The sequence below is a fragment of the Prionailurus viverrinus genome, chromosome D1, assembly GCF_022837055.1.
Source record: "Prionailurus viverrinus isolate Anna chromosome D1, UM_Priviv_1.0, whole genome shotgun sequence".
NCBI lineage: Eukaryota > Metazoa > Chordata > Mammalia > Carnivora > Felidae > Prionailurus > Prionailurus viverrinus.
Window position 1 is genome coordinate 74,791,633 of NC_062570.1, and position 11,058 is coordinate 74,802,690.

Consider the following 11,058-nt stretch of genomic DNA (forward strand, 5'->3'; position numbering starts at 1 on the left):
TGGGAAAAATATAAGTAATATGGCCCTGTTCACTAAGCTGATGTCTATTTAAAGGATTGGCCTCAATTCTGAGATTTTCTTTTTCTTATTTTAGGGTTAAAATGCTTTTTTTTTTTCCTTTACAAAGTGATGGTGATAGCATTTGTTTTCCCTTTTTTAGTCTTTACGCGGCAAAATAAAAATTTGGCAACCCTGGTTCAGTGTCCTTTTTTCTTAAATTAGACTTGTTCTGGAAATCCTTAAATGTGGCACTGCTGATTTTAATGCAGTCTTCCGTCTACAGTGTGAGCCTGTTTCCCTGGCTCATCCTGCAGCAAGTGGAGATCACTCATAACACTTCTCTGCACAATGGAGTTTTGGATATTGTTGCCCAGTGGGATATGTATGTGTCCGTGTGTGTCTGTGTTAGTAACGGAGAAGAATGGGCAGATTTTTCAGGGATGGGAGAACTGCTCAGCATCCCCACTTGACTGCTGCCTTCCTTCCCTTTCTGAGCCTGGCTAAGTGGGGTGGGGGGTGGGGGTGGGGAGCCATTACGGTCGGGGGTGGGAAGAGGGGCATGAGCACAATTCTAGCTCTTTTGTTTTGCAGTCTAAACCCTATTGTAATATATGAGCACAACATGCTCCCAAAGCCCTCTCTTGTCCTGATGGGGGGCAGGAAGCCGAGCTGGAATAGGAAAGGGTTTGGAGAGGGCTGAGGTAACACAAATAATTCTACTGGCCCCTGCACGGGGTGCCTCAAACTTGCTGCCTTTGCCCTGGTCCCATTAGGAGGAATCCCCTGGAGAAAGTCCAACCAGTCACTGTTGTCCCTGCCCAATTTTCTGGTCTAGGGAGATCTGAGGAGAAGAGGCAGCATGGAAATGGGAAGCTGAGGCCATGGTCATTACGTTGGCCGTTCCCCCTAGACTGTGAACTCCATGAGGACAGGGAAGGTCTGTTTTGTTCATGTCTGTGTCCCAGATACGGCCTGGACTATTGTAAGTGGTTAGTAAATACCAGTTACATGAATGAATGGTTTTATCTGAGTTGGGTAACAGAAGAAGGGCCTGGGCAGGGGACATCATCTGGGAAGATGGGGTCTTTGAGAGGAAGAGACAGGAGGGTCTGCTCTGGCCTGTTACCCTAAGACTGTTCCTCAGGCACTGGTGTTAAGGGGATAATTACTCATTCAGGGTTCTGGGGCTTAATGAGTGGGATCATCTAGGGTTTTTGTGTTTTTTCTTCAAAGACTATCCTCTTGCTCAAACCCAGATAGTTCTCCTTTCTTGTTTCTACTTCCTCATATTAACATCCCAACAAGGAAGAAGGAACAACACAAAAAAACAACCCTCAGAGCGTAGGGTCTGGATGGAGAGGGAAGGTGATGGACTGAGGTTGGTGAGACAGCTGAACTTGGGTGACCCCAATGTAGGACTGACTAAAACATTTGAACTTCACAGAGCTAGGGACTCTAGAAGCTTGGGTGTTAGAGGTCATCCAATCCCATACACCCCACTGAAATCAGGGATCCCTCCTGGGGCATCTCTGGTATTGAACCACATTAGGAGACCCTTGGTTTGGTAGCTTTACAGTCAGAGAAATCCACTTAGGTGTCAAGGCCTCATGATGCCCTTGTCAACAGACAAAGGAAAGGAAAGAGGAATAAAAACCCAGCTGTGTCTGTCCCCAAGACCAGAAGTCAACCAAAGATCTCAGAATGTCCTTAGGGACACTGACCCACATACTATCTCAAGACAGCATTAAAATTTAGCCCTGAGTGGGGCACCTGGGTGGCTCAGTCAGTTGGGCGTCAGACTTCGGCTCAGATCATGATCTCGCAGTCTGTGAGTTCGGGCCCCACATCAGGCTCTGTGCTGACAGCTCGGAGCCTGGACCCTGCTTCTGATTCTGTGTCTCCCTCTCTCTCTCTGCCCCTCCCCTGCTCACACTGTCTCTCTCTGTCTCTCAAAAATAAATAAATGTAAAAAAAAATTTAGCCTTGAGTGACTGGAAAGATGAGTCCTGCTAAAATCTTTGTCTTTTTTCTAAAGGCTCCAGGAGCAGACCCTGCATCATGGGCTACACCAGCAACTCAGGGCTCACCTGCCAGGCCCACGTGGGCTCCAGCATGACAGAGGCATTCTGGAATGGATGTCTTCACAGGAAGGGTGACACGGGGATTTTGTTTGTGTTTTTTTTTAAATTTTTTTTTAACGTTTATTTATTTTTGAGACAGAGAGACAGAGCATGAACGGGGGAGGGGCAGAGAGAGAGGGAGACACAGAATCGGAAGCAGGTTCCAGGCTCTTGAGCCATCAGCCCAGAGCCCGATGTGGGCTTCACGCCCAGTGCAGAGCCCAACTCGTGGCCTGAAGATCAAGACCTGAGCTGAGATCAAGAGTCAGATTCTTGGGGCGCCTGGGTGGCTCAGTCGGTTAAGCGTCCGACTTCGGCTCAGGTCATGATCTCACGGTCCGTGGGTTCGAGCCCACATCGGGCTCTGTGCTGACAGCTCAGAGCCTGGAGCCCACTTCAGATTCTGTGTCTCCCTCTCTCTCTGCCCCTCCCCTCCTCATGCTCTGTCTCTCTCTGTCCCAAAAATAAATAAAAACGTTTAAAAATTTTTTTTAAAAAGTCAGATGCTTAACCGACTGAGCCACCCAGGTGCCCCTAAACTTTTATTTTTGAAACAAACAAGAAGTCTTATCCATAGACATGAAATTGCATAAGCTCCTTCTTTTTGGGAAGGGGGCATCACCTTTGCTTTGTTGGCAACTGTATCAGTCCAGGTGCTTGTACACTCAAGAATACAACAGAAGAGGGGTGCCTGGGTGGCTCAGTCAGTTAAGCGTCCAACTTCGGCTCAGGTCATGATCTCGCAGTTCATGAGTTAAAGCCCTGCCTTGGGTTCTGCACTGATAGATAGCTCAGAGGCTGGAACCTGCTTTGAATTCTGTGTCTCCCTCTCTCTCTGCCCTTCCCCCGCTCATGGTCTGTCTCTCTCTTTCTCAAAAATAAACATTAAAAAAAATACAACAGAAGAGAATGTAATGACTCTTAGCAGAGATGTGGGCAGGGTTAAGGAAAACAGTTAAGGCTGGAGAGGCACCTACCTAAAGACCAGCAACAGCAGGGAGAGGTTGCCATCCCTAAGTCTGAGGTCCAGCGCAGGAGCCTGGAGGTGTAGCCATGGAGAAGCACAGCCATTGCCAGAACTTCAGCTCAGCCCAGCAAGCTGGTGAGGGGGAACCCCACCCACACTTTCCTTCCACCTTCAGATCTGCCTCTGACTCTCATGAGCCAAGCTCAGTCAGAAGCCAGAGGGCAAGTGAGACCTGGAAATACAGTTCATAGAGGTCAGTTTCCAGGGGTAGGGTAGAGAAGGGCCGAGAATGGAACTGGGTAGTGAGAGGACAGAGAATAACCAGCATTGGGGGACATGCCCCTGCTTTGCATGTGACCCATATATATGACTATTGCCTATTGAGTAATCAAGCATTGGCTCAGGCCCTGCAGATGACATTTCTAGGTCTTATGTAATTGGGTATTTGGGTATCCAAGCTTATCAAGATCTGTGCCACTCAATTAGTAGGTCTGGGGTAGGACAAGGGTATGTATGTTTTTAAAAAGTTTCCCAAGTAATTTTGACAGGTCTCGCTCATTAAGAACCACTTTTATAGTCCCATTCTCTCATGTTTATCACAGGGAAACTAACATGAAGAAAAATGAAAAGTGCCCTGACTCAGCCATGCTCTGAGAACAATCCCTTAGGTGACAATAAAGGGTTTGGCTGGAAAACTGAAATGTCTGCACATATCTTCTAGCCCTATTTCTCCATTTTCTGATGAGGAAACACAGGCTCCAAAGATGGAGTGATGTGCCCAGTTACACAGCTAGGGAGTCACAGAGATTTACATAGCTAGTAAATCACTAGCACTAAGTACAGTATTGGTAACTCTCAATCCAATCTTTTTCCTAGGCAGGACACTGCAGGAAGGAGTGTGTGTGTGTGTGTGTGTGTGTGTGTGTGTGTGCGCGCGCGCGCGCTGCACCAAGTCCCCAGGGCAGCAATTCTAGTTTCCCATTCTGGTAAGGTAGGTCTCCCCACAGACCCTGACTGGGGATAAAGCAGGGCAGGCAGAGTTCACTGCCCACTGAGGCTCTATGCAGAAGGGGCCTGGAGGGGATGGGGGAAGGCTGTGGGTGACCCCCAATCTCAAGTCTTGATTCTCACCCTATTGCCCCTGGCTCTGAATCTCTGGTTGTCAATTCCATCACTGAAAGAGGGCTCCTCCCCACTCCAAGTGGGTGTCAGGTCAGCACAGGCTTTGGGGAAAGCTGGGCAGGTCCCAAAAGAGAAAGAGGCCCATTGTGGGAGGCTCACAGAAGGTAGCCTATAGGCTTCTCCTGGCCCAGGATGAGGTTGGGGTCCAGCTCTAGGGCCTTAGTGTCATCCCAGGATGTTTAAAACTCCTTGTTGGCTTCTAATTAGGGCTAATTAGGGCTGCTTACTCCCTCCCACCCAACCCGAGTCCCCAAAGCCTGGCACACAGCTACTTCCCTCCTACTGCAGGTCAAAGACCCCCGATCACACTTTAAGAAGTATCTGAAATCTCTGTCTTCAGGAAGCCTCTTGGACTTGTATTTCCTGACACCAACAGCCCGCTCGTCCCCATGCTACACAACACGTTGGGCTTGGGAGGAAACTTACAGATTATGCATTCATCTTATATATAAGGAAATCAAAGCCAGAGAGGGGAAGTGATTTGCCAATCACACAGCATGCAAGTGGCAAAACTGGGACTAAATTTCAGTCCATTTGCATACCTGTCCACCCATGGAATTCCCATGATTCTGATGAGACTTGGTTCCAAATGTGCCTGTATACCTTTAGTCTGTGTAATACAGACATTAAATTTGCTTAAGCTGGATTTTTGAGAAAGTTAGTATACTCCTTCGGGTCCTTAAGTATGCTCAGGTCTGCCTGTCAAGTCATTCTGGTATGTTCTCGTGTTACTGTCTTCTCTGAGCTATGAGAGGCATGTGCCCAAGAGCAATTAAGTATCGGTGCTCCGGAGGCTGCTGCGTGCCTGTATATGTGTCCCTGTTTTTACCGTGAGGGATGGGAGTCCAAATGCGGTTTCTGGGTTTGTGTCTGAGTACTTGTATGATGCCTAAAGGTAATTGTGATTCTGTACATGTTTGTATATACGTTAGGACTACGAGTCTATGGGCTGCTGTGTACCTATTTGAGTGTCTCTTTTCAGCTTGAAGATTGTGTGTACCCTGCCCATTGTGTGTCCTGTAGACGTGTGTGGGTACGCAGTGAAGGTTGTGGGTCTAATCGTAACTATGTCCGTGTGTGCTGCATGTTTAAAGACGGGAGGGAATCGCCTTGCATCCCCAGGGTTAGGAGAAGATGTGTGTGGCCGCATGTACACTACAGGAATGTGTTTGTCTCTCGACCGAGTCAAGCTCGGTCCTAGTCCAGGGCCTGGGGGGGTCACGGTCACGTTCTGGGATGCCCTGGCACAGGTTCCCAGAGGGGCGGGGTCTCTAGCGCCCCGCCCCCCGACTCCAGGCCGCTCATTGGCCGTGGGTGCTATGACGTCGTGGGGATCGCAGACAGAAACCCCAGCGCCCGGCAAGCGGGAGGTATTGTCCGTCACCCCGGGCTTTGTTACGTCTTCGCCTACTCACCTGGCCGCGGGCGCGTCCTGGCCGCTGCAGCCCGGAGCGGAGTGCCAGCCGCTGCCGCCGCCGCCGCCGCCATGGTGTCCCCAGTCACTGTGGTGAGTGCGCGAGCGAGCGAGCCAGTGTCCGGCGCCCACCGGCCTGGGGACTGGGCTGCGGCAGGCCAGGCCGCTGGGGGCCGTGGAAGGGGCAGGGATCTCGCGGCGGTCGGCGTCCCCGGGAGGGAGGTGGGCGCTGTCAAGGCCCCCCCCCACCCCACCGCTCCCCGGACCCGCGGCGCCCCTCCTCCACGCAGCCCCTGCCCGGCCGCCCGCCGGAGGGAGGAAAACAGTGGGCATGTGACTCGGAAGCGTGACTTTGTTGATGTCTGTGTGTCTGACGCGGGTCGGCGGGCTGGTTGCCGGGGAGAGGTAGAGGACAGCAGCTGGTCGGAGGTTCTGCGTGGGCAGACCACAGGGAGGCGTGGGAGAGGGCGTGGGAGAGGGCGGGGAGGGCAGGAGGGTGACTGGGCCCTCCTGGGAATCCTGGCCCAAATCTGTTCCCTCGGTTCCTTATCTCATAAACAAGTCTGGGGCGGGGGAGGGGATGTCCCTGAATCCAAGCAGCATTGGTAATGTGCTGGAGGAAGAGGGGTCATTCTCTCTTGACATTGCTTCCCATTCAGACTTTCTCAACTCGAACGTCTGTCTCTTTTCCCCACCCTTCCTCTTCTAGTGTTGGATTCTCTATGATTGTCAAAGTCTCGCCAGCTACTACTGCCTGTTTCTCCTCATAGGACACATGGGGCTGGGGGACGGGTATGGAGCAGACCTTGATGCTTCCAAGGGCAGGCTGGTGGTTGATGGGGAGAACTGGGGACTGTGTGGCTGTCCATCTCCTCCAGTCTCCTCCTCCACCCATGCCCCTGCCCTGACGAGCCTGGATGGGGGGAGATCTCCATAGGAAGGGACTTAGTCATCTTTTCTCCCTGCTCTCACTCCCGTCAGAGCAAGGGCAGGCTTGGACCTTGGACCTACCCATCTGCCTCTTCCCAACCTCCTTCATCACAGTCCGATCAGCCGTCAGGTAACTGGCAGTCTGGAAGTCAGTGTGCTCCCAGAGCCTTGTGCTGGACAGCTCACCCAGCCAGAGGCACAATCATTTTGGGCAGAATGTGGGTATACAGGGAACCTCAACCGTTCTGAACCATCCACAGAGACCCTGTACCAGAAGCCCAAGCAAAGGAGCTTCAGGGTGTCACAGATTGAGGATATCTGCAGTAGCCCCCCTCCCTAGCTTGGAGAGTACCTGCAGTGGCCTTAGACACACCTTTCTTTAGTGGCCCTCCCCCCCCCCCCCCCCCCGATCCATCTGAGGCCAAGTCAGCTGCTGTTACTTCCCCCTTCTCAGTCCCACATCTCCTCCCAGCCAGTCTGCTGGCTCCAGCGCAAAAGCTGGAAAGAGAACTCCTCCCCCGCTTCCTGCCTCTTTCTGATGAGCTCTTGAGTTGCTCTTGTTCTCAGAGAAATGAGACTGACCGACAGACAACCCCCTGCAACTCCCCAATCCCTGAAATCCTTCTCTAGCCAGCATCTGTATCTCCTCTCCTTGCCCTTCTTGGCACCTTTAGGCTGGTACCTTTAGGGGCAGCTGGAGTGGAGGCTGAGGAGCAGACTGGCCAAGGAAAGAGCCTGTGGGGGCTGAGGTGCCCACCCTCACACATTGCTGGCACTCACCCGGTGTTGCCATGGCCCTAAGCCTGTGCCCTGGCCCCACTGCAGAAGATCACAAGGCGGCTAGTTGTGGCGTCTCTGTGGTTTCCTGCTGACTTCACTCCATTCCAGACAGCTGGTGGCTGATGGTGGCAGAGACGGGTTAAAGGGGTTTTGGAGGGTCAGGGAGGGGCCAGGAAAGGAGAAGCATTGGCCTGCCGGAGGGGACTTTGTCCCGAGACCTGTTTTCTGCTCAGTGAGTGACCATTCTGGTCCTGCCCTAGGGCCAAGAGTGGATGTGGGCAGCAGGAAAGCGGAGCCCCTCCCTTTCCTAATCAATTAAGCCTCAGGGTGATGATGGGCATGTTCACACTCTGCTGGCTAGTTGGGACAGGCCAGACTGAATTTCTGCGTGTCAACCCTCCCTACTTGGAAGGTGGGCCTGGCTCTGGGGTATACGTCTGGGCTGAGGGTGCTGGCTCTGAACACCTCTGTGATCTTCTGAGCTCGTAAGTGCTGAGTGCTGCCCTTGTCCTATGTCCTCCAGGTGAAGAGTGAGGGACCCAAGCTGGTGCCCTTCTTCAAGGCCACCTGCGTGTATTTTGTGCTCTGGCTGCCCTCGTCCAGCCCATCGTGGGTCAGCGCCCTCATCAAGTGCCTGCCCATCTTCTGCCTCTGGCTCTTCCTTCTGGCCCATGGCCTAGGATTCCTGCTGACCCACCCCAGTGCCACCCGCATCTTTGTGGGGCTCGTCTTCTCCGCTCTAGGTGATGCCTTCCTCATCTGGCAAGACCAGGGCTACTTTGTGCACGGTCAGTTGCCACAGTAGCTGTTTGGGAGGAATCCTGGGGCTGGGCGCTAGAGGGTCTTAGGTGGCCAAGGATTTGGGAGAGGGAGCTTTTGAACAAGAATATGGGGCATCTGAGGGGTTGTGAGGCCAAAGACCGTGGGACTCTTATTGGAGGATTACCTTACAGAGGATCTGGTGATCGGCTCTGGAGTTCCTCAGGGGAGGGGGTGGTATCTTTACCTTTGTGGATTTCTTCCCACCCCTGGTACTCCCCAAACAAAGTTCCTGGGTTATCCTAAGCACTCCCCTCCCCCCCCCCCCACCCCATGTCTCTCATTACTCATCCGAGCCTGCCCTCAGCATCCCCTCATCCCCTCTCACTCCCAGGTCTGCTGATGTTTGCTGTGACCCACATGCTCTACGCCTCGGCCTTTGGCATGCGGCCACTGGCTCTTCGGACAGGTCTGGTGATGGCAGTGCTGTCGGGCCTGTGCTATGCTCTTCTCTACCCAGGCCTCTCAGGTGCCTTCACCTACCTGGTGGGGGTCTATGTGGCCCTTATCAGTTTCATGGGCTGGCGGGCTATGGCAGGACTACGGCTGGTTGGGGCAGCCTGGCGCTGGACTGAGCTGGCAGCAGGCGGTGGTGCACTGCTCTTTATCATCTCAGACCTGACCATCGCCCTCAACAAGTTCTGCTTCCCTGTGCCCTACTCGCGGGCACTCATCATGTCCACCTACTATGCTGCCCAGATGCTCATCGCCTTGTCAGCTGTTGAGAGCCGGGAGCCAGTGGAAGACTACAGACTGAGCAAGGCCAATTGAGAAGCCAGGGTGTGGTTACCCCTCTCTCCTCCTGGGGGAGGGGTCCATAACCTGCAAGAACTGAGTCAGGATGGCTGCAGGACTGACCTGGAGAGTAGATACCACTGGGGAAATGTACACGTTTGAAGGGGCGTAAGCAGGAAAAGGTTCTCTCTAGCAAAGTTGGCGTTCCACAACAATGCTTACAGTTAAAAAGAGCCAGCCTAATTCTCCTTGCTGGAGCCAGAATTAGACATCTCCCCACCTCTAACCCCATAGGGGCTGTCAAAGCCCCTCCAGAGGGCAATGGTGCTCAGCGTCTTGACCTCCCCCCGCTTCTAGATGGAAGAGTCTGACTCACCCCACTCCCATTCTTTCTGATCTGCACAAGAGTCGAGTGAAGAGGGGAGAAATCTGACCTGAGATGACCCAAACCCAGGGCTTGAAACCCGTTTCACAGGCCCCTAGGTGAGAAGACTGGATGAGAATGGAATCTTCCTTTCCCTCATCTATCCTTGTTACTTGAACTATCTCCGTTTCTAAGTGGTGGGTGGGAAGGTGAAGGGGTGTCTGCCCAGGTAGGGAAGACTGGGGACTTCACTGGCCTAGGAGCTTGGGCTATCAATGATTCAAGTTGGTCCCATCTCTCTCAGAGGCCAGTCCAGAGCTCAGGCCCACCACCACCACCGCCACCTTTAGACCCTATCCCCAGGGTTAGGGTGAACTATACCAAAGGAAGGGGCCAGCCTGTATGTGTGTCTGTGCGTGTGAAATTTCTGTGCGTGTGTATGTGTGTGTGTGTGTGTGTGTGTGTGTGTGGTCTGTCTCCCAGACTGTCTGGGTCTTTCTGTGCCATCTGTCTCTGTCCTGCTGTCTAAGTCTTATAGGGAGAGGGCCTCAGGGAGTTGCTGAGGGGGTGCTGAGCCTGGCTTAGAGAGCTGGGACCCCATCCCACCACCATCAGTGCTTTCTTCTCTGCCCCTTCTGCACTGGGAGCAAGAGGAGAGGGCTCCAATGACATTCTAGGGTCATAAGACCTAAGGCACATTCAATGCAAAAGGAGCAAGGATGGGACAACGCCATCCTTTGCTGTTCATGTGAAAAAAATAAAAACCAAGGGCCATTGGCTGCTCTGCTTGTCTGCTTGTGTGGCGTGTGCCTGTCCTGGAGAGAAAGGGGTGGGGGCATGGTGCCAGGGGCCCTGGATGTCCTTACAGCCTGGGTCACAGTGCTGGCCAGTGCATCTTGGCGCCAGGCTGGCTCCCTGGCTCTGGTGACATGGTGCCTGTTGGAGTGGGTCTCCCTTCCCTGGTCACGTGTATGGGTGTGGATATAATTCAGGAGGGTGGGGGATGGGCAGTATTTGCCACCATCCGATTTTGTCTTTGATGCATTCCCCTGTGCACGGACACCTAGCACCTTTGCTGACTCTTAGTGACCCAGTGCCCTCTACTGCTGCCCGCCTCCTCCCGGACCTACTGCCTGGTCCAAAATGATCCAGATTCCCTTCAAGTGTTTCTTCTCTCCTTGAACTCTGGGCTCCATTAAACAGTGGGGAGGAATAAGATTAGATTAGCTGATTTGTACTTTAGATGGGAAGCTCTGGCAAAATAATGTGTCACCCTGTTCCAGGGGCATTTGCATCTTAATGGGCAGTGCTCTGACCCAGAAGCAGAGAGGAAAGCCTTGGGTGGTGGTGAATATGCCATTAGTAAAAGGGTTGTAGAGTCGTGGGGACAGGATAGAGGAGGCTCAGCCCCGTGTGGGTGGTGGGTGAATTAGTGATTTTCAGTCTAGGATTTTTACAGAGATACCTGGTGGGAGACAGGAAGAGGATAAGTAGAAGAGAGTGGCCCAGAGACAACCCCCCCCCCCCATCCTTGTTTGGAGTCCAGTAGTTTCTTACAATTTTTTTTTAATGGGGAAGATTCTGCAGTAAAACCTAAGTATGAGACCTAGTGAGCTGGATGACCAATCGTTTCTAGCTTTGAGAAGCATTAATTCCCAAATACCAGGAACTCTAGACACTAAAGAAGCAAGGCCCTGATCCCTTCAAACCCCAGAACTCTTGAGGGCAGATCTACCTGGTGAAGAAG

General features: G+C 52.7%; 1 protein-coding gene across 1 annotated transcript; it reads left to right on the plus strand.

The window, feature by feature from the left end:
* The first annotated feature begins 5,606 nt into the window (after window positions 1–5,606).
* On the plus strand, window positions 5,607–9,180 carry TMEM86A (transmembrane protein 86A). The gene is made up of 3 exons (XM_047824077.1): window positions 5,607–5,776; window positions 7,917–8,181; window positions 8,547–9,180. The coding sequence occupies exons 1-3, from the start codon at window positions 5,756–5,758 to the stop codon at window positions 8,981–8,983; spliced, it is 723 nt and encodes a 240-aa protein (XP_047680033.1). The 5' UTR covers window positions 5,607–5,755; the 3' UTR covers window positions 8,984–9,180.
* Window positions 9,181–11,058: the final 1,878 nt, after the last annotated feature.